The sequence below is a fragment of the Hemiscyllium ocellatum genome, chromosome 2 (genome assembly GCF_020745735.1).
Source record: "Hemiscyllium ocellatum isolate sHemOce1 chromosome 2, sHemOce1.pat.X.cur, whole genome shotgun sequence".
Lineage (NCBI taxonomy): Eukaryota > Metazoa > Chordata > Chondrichthyes > Orectolobiformes > Hemiscylliidae > Hemiscyllium > Hemiscyllium ocellatum.
The window spans coordinates 88,226,495-88,239,934 of NC_083402.1; the positions used below are offsets into that span (position 1 = coordinate 88,226,495).

The following is a 13,440-nucleotide window of genomic DNA, read 5'->3' on the forward strand; positions in this document are numbered from 1 at the left end:
GTGTTTCATGCACAAAGACACCCAGGTCCCTCTCCACAGCAGCATGCTGTGATTTTTTACCATTCAAATAATAGTCCTTTTTACTGTTCTGACTTCACATTTTTTAACTTTGTACTCCACCTGTCAGACCTTTGCCCACTCACTTAAACTATCTGTGTCTTTTTGCAAAGTTTCACGGTCCTCTGCACGTTTTGCTTCACCACTCACCTCAATGTTATCTGCAAAGTTTGACACACCATACATCGTCCACAACTCCAAATCATCTATGTAAATTGTGAATAATTGCGGCCCTACACTGATCCCTGAAGTATGCCACTAGTCACTGATTGCCAACCAGAATAGCACTCATTTATCCCCAGCCTTAGCTTCCTATTGGTTAACCAATCCTCTATTCCTGCTAATACATTGCCTGTACTGCCATGCATCTTTCTCTTAGCAGTAGTCTTTGGGTGGCACCTTGTCGAATGCCTTTTGGAAATTTAGATACACCACTTCGACAGGTCCCCATTGTCTACTGTGCTCATAATGTCTTCATAGAATTAATTAAGCATGACCTGCCCTTCATGGACCAATGCTGCATCTGTCCAATGGGATAATTTCTATCTAGATGTCTTGCTATTTCGTCCTTGATAATAATCTCAAGCATTATCCCCACTACAGAAGTTAAGCTAACCTGTGTATAATTCCCTATCTTTTGTCCACCACCTTTGTTAAATGGTTGCGTCACATGTGTTGCTTTCCAATCTGCGAGAACTGCCCCAAAGTCCAGCAAATTTTGGAAAATTACCACAAGTGCATTTACTATTTCTCCAGATATTTCTTTTAGTACACTGGGATGCATTCCATCTGAGCCAGAGGACTTGTCTCCCCTTACCTCCATTAGCTTGCCCAACACTACCTCATTCATGACTATGATTGTTTCCAGGTCCTCACCTACCTTTGTCTCTTTGTTAATTAATGGAGAAAAGAGGTTTAGCTTGTTCATCCTTTCTCTGTGTACTGAACCTTTGAATTTCTTGTATCATATTTTCAAGTCTTTTCTGCAGCCTCTTCAGTATCTCCATATCCTTGTCATAATTTGGCAATGAGAATTGTTCATTTACACAGAGGTTCATTGTTCATCTAACGAAGGTTCATTACAAGTCTAGCATAATGACCCAAATCTTCTGGAATCCGCATCATCGGAGATGGGATGTAAGGTGACAGGTGCATATTCGGATTCTACATTTGGTACCTATATAGGTTTGGAAATTTGAGCTTTCAATGGGCTGACACCTGCTGGCCTTGAACTCCCTGTGAATGCTTCCAACACTGAACTCAGGATGAGAGACTTAGACAAAATATATAGGAACTATCCTGTGAAATGCTAAACAATTTAATATTTAGCCAATGGGATACAAAACTGGCATGACAGTTTGAGACAGATGGTAGTGATAGAGGGCCATTGTTCAGGCTGGATGCCTGTCACCAGCAGTATGCTGCAAGAATCGGTGCTGAGTCCACTGTCGTTTATATAAACGATTTGGATGAGAATATGGGAGGCATTGTTAGTAAGTCCACAGATGACATCAAATTGGTAGTATAGCAGGCAAAGAAGAAGCTTATCTAAGAGTACAACAGGATCTTGATCAACTGGACCAGTGAGCCAAGGAAAAGTAAATTGAGTTTAATGCAGATAAATGTGAAGTGTTGTATTTTGATAAGACAAACCAGGACAGAACATATATAGTCAATGGTAGAGCCCTGTGGAGTGTTGCCCAACAGAGAGACCTAGGGGTGCAGGTACATCGTTCTTTGAAAGTTAAATTGCAGGTAGACAGGGTGGTGAAGAAGGTGTTCAGCACACCTGCCTCCATTGGTCAGAGTGTTGAGTGGAAGAGTTGGAACATCATGTTACAGCTGTACAACAAATTGGTATGGCCACTTTTTCAGTACTGTGTACATTTCTGGTCATCCTGCTGCAGGAAGAACTAAAATGGATCCAAAAGGATTTACAAGGATGTTACCGAGACTGGTGGGTTTGAGTTATAAGGAGAGGCTGGATAGGCTGGGATTATTTTCCCTGGAGCTTAGGAAGCTGAGGGATGACCTTATGGAGGTATTTAAATCACGAGGGGTATGATAAAGGTGAATAGCCATGGCATTTTCTCCATGGTTGGGGAGTTTAAAACTAGAGGGTTTAAGGTGAGATGGAAAAGATTTAAAGGGAACCCAAGGGGCAACTTTTTCACAAAGAGAGTGGTGTGTACATGGAACTAGCTATCAACAGCAAGTGGTAGAGATGTGCACAATTACTGCATTTAATAAAAACATTTGGACAGGTACATGGATGGCAAGGTTTAGAGGGCCAAACACAAGCAAATGGGACAAGTTTCATTTAGGAAACCTGTCTGCATGAACAGATTATGCCAAAGGGTTTGTTTCCATGCTGTATGACTCAGTGACTCTGTGTATTGCAATGACTGCAGGCTTCTCCATGCTATAAGGGTCCATTAACTGAACACAGGTCATCTTGAGTGTAGTGCACATCTATTCTGAGATACCATTAAACTGGCAGGGATTTTACTCCTTCAGTGTATGGCTGATAAGTGATCATATATAACACATAGTCATACAGAGAAACAGCCATGATGCACTTATTTTGTGCCAATCCTGTATGCCATCAGCAATTTTTACCACCGCTATGAAGTACTTACTGGCTATGCTTTGATATTACAGCTCATGACTCTGATGCATAGTTCAGCACATGCTGGCAACATGGATATGAGTAAAACTATGTTACCACACAAAACTGGATCAAACACATAACTGCATATATTGAACAGTTCCTGCTGTCTGGACTAGTTTGATGGCTTTGCATTTTGTTCTCTGATTCAAATTGGGGCCTGACTTGAATTATGAATCCACTTTTCATGTTTCTGCCCAGTTGGAATTGCTTTGTTTTTAATGTTACAACAGCACTGTAGCAGCACATTGAGAATGCCGTACATGGAGAAGGAAAATACAAAAGAAATGCACTTGCACACTCAGGCAGAGCAGTGTGAAAACTGGGAGGTACGTTAAAAACAGAACTCCAGAAAAACAGCCAATGACGACAAGTTGAAGAGGGTGTCAGAGACAAGGAGTGTGTCTGCAAAAACCAGATTCCGATTGTAATGAATTTTTAATTTAAAATGTTGTAATATGATAAAGAAACATAATCTACAAATTGAACACTGATCATCACTAGTAAACCTGGCCTATCAAAAATAAATTCATGGTTTCATTGGCTTAAAAATGATGAATTTAGAGAAGACCAGAACAGAGTAAAATGGTACCAGAACCAATCCATGAAAAACAATCCGGACAAATAAACAAAATTATGACTGATTGCTGAGGACAATTTTGTCTTTCTAAAAAAAGACTAAGACAAGGAGAAAACTTTGAAAAACGGCCAGAAAGTTTAGTTTTGAAAGCTATATATCCTGCACCAATAAAAAGATTTGGCATGATTTTATCTATTTATAAATCAGAACATAGGCTCTTAAAAATGAAAATGATGAAGTGTGATCATCAGTTTCTTTTTTTAAAGATGATGATTAATTTTACTTTCTCAATTTGTCAAAGTTCAGGAAAGGTGGGAGAGGTACTGATTAGCTTAAACATCTAGCATGTAGCACCATCCTAGTCATATTGATATTCCTAAAATGAAGAGTTATTATGGGGGTAAGACAATGACATTTCTGAACAATTTTATCTGTATAATGTTTTGCTGTCAAAAAACTTCAACCATAAAACCATAAGATATAGGAGCTGACTTAAACCAATTGGCCCTTTGACCTGCTCCATCATTCGAACATGGCCAGTATGTTTCTCATCCCCATTCTCTTGCCTTTTTCCCATAACCCTTGGTCCCCTAACTAATCAAGAACCTATCTACCTCAGTCTTACATACACTCAATGAGTTGACCTTCACAGCCTTCTGTGGCAATGAGTTTGACAGATTCACCACACTTTGGCTGAAGAAATGCCTCCTTATCTAGCTCTAAATGGTTGTCCTTTTATTCTGAGGCTGTGCCCCTGGATCCTAGTCTCTCATATCAGTGGAAACATTCTCTAGTACAGTCTATCCAGGTCTCTCAGTATTTTGTAAGTTTCAATTACATCGCTCCCTCATTCTTCTAAAATTCGAGTACAACCTCCACCGGTCCTCATACTGAATGATCCCCAGGATAATTCTTGTAAACCTCTTCTGGATCCCCTCCAAAGACAGCACATCCTTCATTAAATATGGGTTCCAAAACTGCTCACAATATTCTGACCAGAGCATTATACAGCCTCACCAGTACATCCCAACTCTTGTATTCTAGCCCTCTTGAAATGAATGCAAACATTACATTGTCCTTCCTCACTGCCAAATGAACAGGCGCACTAACATTAAAAGAAACCTGAACTAGTTCCTTTGTGTTTTAGAATTCTGAACCCTTTCCCCATTTAGAAAATAGTGAATGCCTTTAGTCTTTTGGTCTTGGGGCAGCATGGTGGCTCAATGGTTAGCGCTGCAGCCTCACAGTGGGTGGCAATGGCCTAGTGATAATATATTTGCCCTGGTAATCCAGAGAGCTAGGTAATAATCTGGGGTCCTGGGGTTGAATCCAGCCATGCAGATGGTGGAATGTTACTTCAATAAAAATCTGGAATTATGACTCTAAAGATGACTATGAATCCATTGTTAATTGCAGAAAAATCCATCTGGTTCACTAATGTCCTTTAAGGAAGGAAATTGCCATCCTTACCTGTTCTGGATAACATAGAACTCCTGACTTACAGCAATGTGGTTGACTTATAACTATCCTCTGGTTCTTTCCTTGTGAATACATTTTTAAAAATCTAGGTTCAATTCCAGCCTCAGGTGACAGTCTGTGTGTAGTTGCATATTCTCATCATGTCTGCGTGAGTTTCCTTTGGGTGAACTGGTTTCCTCCCAGAGTTCAGGTTCGGTGGATTGGCTTGTTAAATTGTCCTGTACAGCCCACAGATGTGCAGGCTAGGTGAGTTAGCCATGGTTATGGGGATAGGGTTGAAAATGTGTTGCTGGAAAAGCGCAGCAGGTCAGGCAGCATCCAAGGAACAGGAGATTCGATGTTTCGGGCATAAGCCCTTCTTCAGGAATGAGGAAAGTGTGTCCAGCAGGCTAAGATAAAAGGTAAGGAAGAGGGACTTGGAGGAGGGGCGATGGAGGTGTGATAGGTGGAAGGAGGTCAAGGTGAGGGTGATAGGCCGGAGTGGGGTGGGGGCGGAGAGGTCAGGAAGAAGATTGCAGGTTAGGAAGGCGGTGCTGAGTTCGATGGATTTGACTGAGAGCTGTGGCTGGAACTGGAGTTGGGTGAGATGCTTTTCAAAGGGTAAGTGCAGACTCAAAGGGCCGAATAGTCTCTTTCCACACTGTATGGATTCTATAAAGTATTTCTTCCATAAAGTTCCTAGTAAAGTGCATAATGTACTACAAAAGATTACCCACATCTGCCATTTCTTTGCCCACTTACCTAACCCACCCAAGTCCTTCTGTAGCCTCCTTGCATTCTCAATACTACTTGTCCCCTGAACCTATTTCTGTGTCATCTGCAAATGTAGCAAAAATGCCTGCAGTTCCTTCATCCAGATCGTTAGTGTATAAAGTGAATAGTTGGTGGTCCCAACACGACCTCTGTGTAACCCCACTAGTCACTGGCTGCCATCCTGAAAAAGACCCCTTTATCCCCACTCTCTGCCTTCTGCCAGTCAACCAATGTTCTGTCCATGCCAGTACCTGGCCCTAACATCATAGGCTGTTACCTTATTTAGCAGCCTCCTGTGTGAAAGTTTGTCAAAGGCCTTCTGGAAATCCAAATTGATTATGTTCACTGGGTTTCCTTTGTTTTACTTGCTTGTAACCTCCTAAAAGAACTCTAACAATTTTGTCGGGCGTGCCCTCCCTTTGATGAAGCCATGCTGACTCAGCGTATTTTACCATCCACTTCCAAGTACTAGCTGTCACATCCTTAATAATGAATTAAAATCTTAGCAACGATTGAGGTCAGGCTAACTTGTCTCTAACATCCTGTTTTCTGCCTCTGGCCCTGACAACACCAACAATGAATCCCAATAATGCAGGGTACAATCCCAGCTCTGGCTGGATTAGGCTTGAGGCCTGTCACCTCACTGTACTTAAAATAAAACGTTATGATAGAGAGCAGACAGGAAAACATTTGAATGTTCAATCTAGAAGTATCAAAGGGATGGATGAGGGCACCATCACTAGATTAATGGATGATGTGGAGATGCCAGAGTGACATAACCTGTTTGATTTTTGACCTAGATTAGTTAAGGCAGGGTCAGAGTTGGACGATTTCCCGGGGGTTTATCAATTTCTCTTTAAAGTGTGTCTTTGTTCCTAATATTTCGTGGCTTACTGTTGTCTCTAAAACAAAAGCCTGTTCGTTTTTATTCCAGTCTAGAGGTTTTGCAGTCACTATTTGGAAAGCTTTATTCATTGGAGGAAGCTAGCGTTTGTCACCAGGACCAAGTGAGAGAATTAATAGATGATCCCGGGACAAACTGAAATAACGATTGTCCGACCACTTCGTCTGATTTGGGGACAGTACTGCAGAGAATCTGCCCACAACCCCCCCAAAACTTTACGGACTGCTGTCAGACTTAGTCATTCTCATTAACAATATTGTAATTTAAACGCTTTTTCGCAGCTTTGAATGTTGAATTGTAACATTATATGTTCCGGATAAGCAATTAGATTATTTATACACTCTGCGCCTTCCTGAAATGTTTGACTTTACAGAATACTTGGCCTGGTTTTAACGGTTCGAAACCTCTGTCTTGTAGGTCTGATGGCTTGTTTCATTTTGCCCCTTTTCCGATCGCGGGTGACACCCAGATCCAAGCACTTTAAGATCGTTTCCTGTTTGAATGTAAATTGATGCTTGCACCTTCCAAATACATGTTGAAATGTGGATGTCGTCCAGCACTCTTGGAATCATTTTTCTGTGTTAATTTATGTTTAATGATCATTCGCTTGTGATTTAGAAATTGTGCAATTCATTTGCTTCCTTTTTTTTTCATTTTTCTCCCCCCGCAGGCACTCGCTTGAATGTGGTTTGCAGTCGCTGAAAGAAACTGTCCCGGGGTGAAAGGGAAGGAGGACAGCAAGCAAGATGCTCCCTACCGCAGACGGTCGGCGCTGCAGTGGGGGTTATTTTTGGAAGCTGCAGTTGCTCTGTTGTCCGGGAGGTGTCAGAGCAGCTCGTCAGACGGCGGGACTCGGAAAGAGCTTGCTGGTTGGATTGCTGCAAAGTGCGAAATCACTGCGGGAAAATTCACCGGGAGTTGCGCGTGTGTGAGAGACGGGGGTGGGTGGATAGTGAGATTAGCAGAGGCAATGAGAGAGGGAGGGAGGGCAGAGACGGCAACACTTTTGGCAAAATTAGTAACCATCCAGTTATGAACATTGTGGGGTGTTATGCGCGAACAACTGCATTTCCTGTTTGAAAAGATCAGTGTTAAAGAGCTGTTGCTGCAAGCAGTAATACAAGGACGTGAGCTTTTTGTGAAATGTATTTTTTGTATTATCTCAACACACTTGGAGGGAAAAAAAAATAACTGTTCGTAATAACCCAAACGCCTTTCAGACATGTTCTTTTATTATACACCATTTAAAAGTCAATGTAGGAATTCGATCACGTCTATATGAGAATTCATGGTATCATTTCTGACCAAGGCTGTAATTCAATATCTGCGGGTAATATTAGCAGTTTTAGAAATTCGACTGATTGTGATGTCCATGACAGACTCAAGTGCTGCGGTACCAAAATTAAACATGCACGGAAATATGCACATACATTGGTATACACAGAAATACAAACACACGTTCACACAGAGATCCACAGCCGTAGATACAAATACAACCCCACAGCCACACAGTTTTACACAGATGTACACATACACACATATATACATACAGATATATACACATTCATTCATATATACTTAACCACACACAGATATACCCGCATACAGATAGATTTATATGTCCACACACTTAGATATACACAGGTATACACACACTGTATACCCCCACATACAGATATACACATCCACACACACATCAGCTCACAATGATATCGCCATGCAAACAAATATAGATAAACATTCCCATACATGTGTACACAGCTACAAATCTACACACGCATGTACATACAGATCCACACACACACAGATATGTATCAGTTACGGGTAGTGCAATTCAAATCACTGCAAAACCTTTGAAATCAAATTTCTTGACTGGACTTGCATCGTCTGAGATGTGATTATCCTTCAGATAAGATCACCGATAGTCCAACAAACAGCGGCAGTGGGCCGTTTGATGGGCACCACTCGGCACAGGCGTATTCTAACGGGGGAGACTGGCTTAGTCAATTTTCCGGATTACATATTCCTCACACACACTGCAGCGAGATTGTTTATGAGACGGTGCTTGTGAGGAAGAGTCGGGAGATTAGATCATTCACTCTGTTGGTTTGTGGCTCTCGGTATTGCCCCAGGGAGAAGGGAGCTGGTGTGGAGGAGGAGATCAGAGTCTACCCTGGTGGGCAGAACATTTCCAACCTGACTGCCTACCACCGTCACATTTCACTGCTTCTCGGCTTCTTTACTTTCTTCGCTTTTTTAACAGTTTTTTTTGTGTGGTGGGGTGGGGTGGGGGGGCTCAAAAAAAACCTCTCCTTCATCCCCTTTCGTGCGTCAGCCGCACGTCATGTACAGCAGCTTCCCGAATTGGATGTTAAAAAATCGAATAGTTTACTGAGGTGGCGGTGCTTTGGGAAAGGGGGGGAGGGAGGCTGGGGGCGGAGAGGATTAAAGAATCCCGGACAGAGCCCCCCCCCCTTGGCAGCAGCAGGCATTTTGGGGGGGGTGGGGGTGGGGGGTGGGGGGAACGTTGCTGGTAGGGACTAACTGAGTGAGTGAGTGACCACTGCGGCAGGAAGAATGTCCCAGTGCCAAGAGCAGAGCCTCTCACTCCATCTCTCCCGGAACCTCACATAGTGGACGCGGTTCCCACAGCGCAGCGGCTCCCTCTGTACCGCGACCAACACAGTTTGGATTGCCCCCTCCGTTAGCTGCCAGGCAGAGAGAGCTCCTTGACAGGGATTTACAAACGGAAGACATCGTTTTAAAGACCTTGTTTGTCTATGTCTGCAGCAGATCGCAGTCACTGAGACCGCACTGCTCTCTATTCACAATCTACGGATTATTCCTGATTGACAGCAAATACCAAGCCACACTCGGATCTGCGCCTCTTGTTTTTTATTATTATTCTGTTGGGGAGTCGCTCCCGACCTGGAGTGTGGAGCTGAGGCGAGCTGACGATGGCTTCTTTATCTCCGAGGTGTAGCTGCCCGAGCCTCAGGAAGACTGTAGCCAGCCTGCTGTTAGCGCTGCTCGGCACGGTGCTGGCCTTCAGCAGCTTGGTTCTCGCCTGTCCTGCTTCCTGTAGATGTAGCGGCTCCAGGATCACCTGCACTGAACCCGGCATCGTGGCTTTCCCGGTGCTGCCGTCCACAGCTGAGATGGAGAACATCACAGAAATGTGAGTACCGACTGGACAGGCCGGTCAGTAGCAATAAACACGGGCAACCTCAGTTAGTTGTTTGATTGAGCTGTTTTGAAATTCGCCGGCTAACACCATCAGAATAACCCATCTCTCACTGTTAGATCAAAACAAACCTGTCCAAACAACTCCGTTTCGCATTCTCTCCAAGTCCTTTTTGTTAAAAAAAAATCGAGAAACAGGTACCAATAGCGAGAATCCCTTTAGGAATACACTTCACAAGCCGAATCCAACTTCCCTTTAGCAAATACACGGTTCCGCTTTATTCCAAACCCAAGGATTTGTCCCCTTGAGCAGCCAGGGTTCCCCTATACTCAATCCAACCTGCAAATTTTCCGGCTGAAAACAGAGACTGATAGTGGACAACCTTTCAATCGTTTTTACACCGAGCTCTCATTAAGACTCGACTTTAGTTAATTTTTTAAAAGATAATAATATATTTCTTCGCTGGTATCTAAAAGAAGATCGTTTCACACCTGAACATGAAGAATCACGGCATGTCTCGACAGCAGTGTTGCTTATTTGGAAATGAATGGTTAATGATTAGAGATTACCGTCTGCTCACCCCAGCCAGCTTTTAAAATGCATCTTAGGTTTGATGGTCGACATTGAGTATGTTTTGTTACTCGCCATATATTCTTACAGCCCCTTTTTATCCTGAAAATCTTTATAACTCTTAGGGGACCAAAATACTTGTTGCACTGAAACAAAAACTTCAAATCATGTTTATTCTGCCTTTCATTTCTGTTTGTGTCTTTCTGAATTATATCATGATTTAAATAGTACCAACTGCAAGCAGATCTCCCGTTTCCCCTTGAGCCACGCAGTTTGGTTGATTTTGCTTTCCAAGTTTCCGGTGGAAGGAGAAGACGTGTTGTTTGTTTACATACTTTATTAAAATTGAAAACTTTTCAAACTGACCTCTGAATCTGTGGAAAGGAATGATTCACTCTGTCTCCTGAGAGAGAGGTGGATTTAACTGGCGCCGCTTTCATCCGGGAACTGCATTCGGGTTCTCTGCTCACGGAGCTGACAGACTCCCGTCCGATCAAAGTTCCCCCACATCCTCCTTCTCCATAGCCCATCTTCTCTCCTTCTCCTCCATCCAGACCATCTTCCCACCTTCTCTCCCCCTCCACGCCTTCACCGCCCATGTCCCCCCTCTATTCCTCAGCCTGTCCCCGCCTGCCACCATCTCCCACCCTCCCTCCAAATCCCCGTCCCTCTATAATCTGTGCCCCCATCATCATCCCTCTTCCCTCCACACCCTCCAACATCCCATACCAATCTTCTTTCCCAATGCCCTTCTCCCTCCAGCCTTTTTCGTTCCACTCTCCGTCGACACTGTCCCCTCTCCACTCTGGTCTCTGCACTTTGTTCGGGTTATACTCTCTATCTCTTCACTCGGTCCCACTCTGTTGCTCTTCCCTTCGTTCGTCGACACTCCATCAATCCGCAGTCCTTCCCTTCTTTAGTCTTTCACACAATTTACATTCATTCCCTCTCTTTGCACTTTTCCGCACTTCACATTCTATCCATCTATTCTATCTTCCTCCACATTTTCTCCCCTCCCCACTTTCTCATTCCAGTCTCATTCAACCCCCTTTCCCTCCACACTCAATACACTACGTACTGTTTCACTAAGTTCAGCATTCACGCCCTTCTCGCTGTCTCTCCATACTTAATATTTCCTCCATCTCCTCTTCCTTCATACTCTTCCCCCCATCATCACTGTTTCCAACACATTCTGTCCCTCCAGACTCTCTCCATCCACAAAGTTCCTCCCCGAATCCGTTCCTCTACACTCTCCCTCCACAATCCCCCCCCCCACCCCCCTCCATCCTGACATGGTTCAGTCTGAGCCTGAGTAACACAGGTCTAACTCAGAGTCAGAGACTGAGCCCACAGTCAGCTCTGCACATGATGATTGGAGCGTTGCTACAGCCCACCCGGGAGAATGTGTGCAAACAGGCTCCTCTCAGTGTCTCCTCGTTGCGCAAAAAAACCCTCTAAAACATATCATGCCAACATATCCTTGCAGTGAATAAACAGAAGCAATCGCAGATAATTTGCATAGATTTTAATCTGTCATTTTAACATATTATTTAGTGACAAGAAATCCTTTAAAACCCATCTCTCGAGACGGTGTTGGGCCCAACAAAATTCAAGTTCAGCCGATTGTGGTCACGGGGATCGAGAACTCCAAAGTAAATCCTTTGGTCCCGGCTTTCACTTTTCCTGCTGGATTAATATCGATTCTTCAGAATTAGCTTAAAGTACAGATAACCCTCTGTCGTCAAATCCTCAAGCTGCACTTTTCAGTTCATCAGGTGCCGAGATTGGATTATATTAATACGTGTGAAGGTATTTCCCTGCTTAACAACATTCATATTCGTGCCTTTACTTTGTGGGCAGACATTTTTGGCAGTACCTAAAACAGTGAGGGATCACAAGAATATCACAGTCTACTTGCAAATGATGTATACGACCAGTTGCACTGAACGAATATTCGTAGACTAACGGCAAAATATCCATGTTACCACAATTCAAAGTCAGTCTTGTTTCCGATAAGCCAGCACCAGCTCAGAAAGCAGCGAGGCATTTTGGCACGGGGAACTCGTTCAGCGACTAGTTAAATTGTGAATTCACTCCTCCCATTTAATCTGCAGAGGAAACATTATCTCTGGCAGATCCCCAAAGATAATCAAATAAACTCCAGAATATTCATTCATCTTTAGAGCTCTATCATTCAACCTGGCCTGCACAGCCCATGGACAGAATTCTCTGTTAGCCAGTGCCCAAAACAATTCCATGAAAATTATTCCATTTATACCTGCACCTGTCCCATTCAAAAGTTTACTTGCATCTTTCTAAATAAAACAGGATAAAAGTCAAGATTAGAAATGAAATTAGATACTCATCAATATTGTAATTAGAAATCATAGTTTTTCAGTGTATAGAACACAAGATAAGACATTAATGAAACGAATCATTAGCCCACTACCTGATAGTGCAGAAAACAATAAAAAGCTTTTGAAACTGATTTGATAGAAAAAAATCATATTTTCATGGAGATAATTTTAAAACTCTCCAATATTATTAATTTAACCTATGGTAATTTCGATTTAAAATAGCATTTTGAGTAACCTAAAGTGGGATTCTGAATAATGCCAAGTTATCACAAAGTTATATATATATCTGTGGTAAAGTTTGGAACACATAAGAACAGCATAATATTTAATCCAACAGAACTCAGGTCTCTTCATAAGATTATGTTTACAAATGGGGCCAAGCAGGATGTGCAAATAACTAAATGGAAATCAATATTACTCTGGGTTAAGATACTGTGCACAAAACTAGTCCTTGGCTTTGAGAAAAAAAGCTGTACTTAAACATTGTTATAAATAGTATTTGGTAAATGTAAATGTTACCCTCATTGAATGTGTCACCTTTTGAATAGACGTTGAAACACTTCTAGAATGAAGGTCAGCTCAAACTGCAAAATAACCAGTGCTGCTTGTGGTGACCATGCTCAGTGTCTTGCAAGAAACTCAACATTTTAAAGAAGGCTCAGTTACCGAGTGGGTGACTATTAATCACAAGATAAGTGATGAAAAATATCAATCTGCTTATAAGACAGTTGAATGTTTTAACACATAGTTGGCCAAATGAAAGCCTCACAACTAATGATTGGATAATAATTATTAGTTTCATTAAACTACTTTCCCTACATCGCAGGATTGATACTTCTGTCAACATTTTAATTTTGAAATGTAATGTTGCTGCAATTAATTAGCAAA

At 42.5% G+C, this 13,440-nt stretch overlaps 1 protein-coding gene across 1 annotated transcript in view; it reads left to right on the forward strand.

The window, feature by feature from the left end:
• The first annotated feature begins 8,966 nt into the window (after window positions 1-8,966).
• The window catches only part of ntrk2a (neurotrophic tyrosine kinase, receptor, type 2a), a 254,756-nt gene continuing 250,282 nt past the window's right edge, over window positions 8,967-13,440 (forward strand). The window contains exon 1 of the mRNA XM_060845213.1: window positions 8,967-9,619. Coding sequence (XP_060701196.1) covers window positions 9,399-9,619 — 221 coding nt within the window. The 5' untranslated portion in view covers window positions 8,967-9,398. The remainder of the gene's footprint in view (window positions 9,620-13,440) is intronic.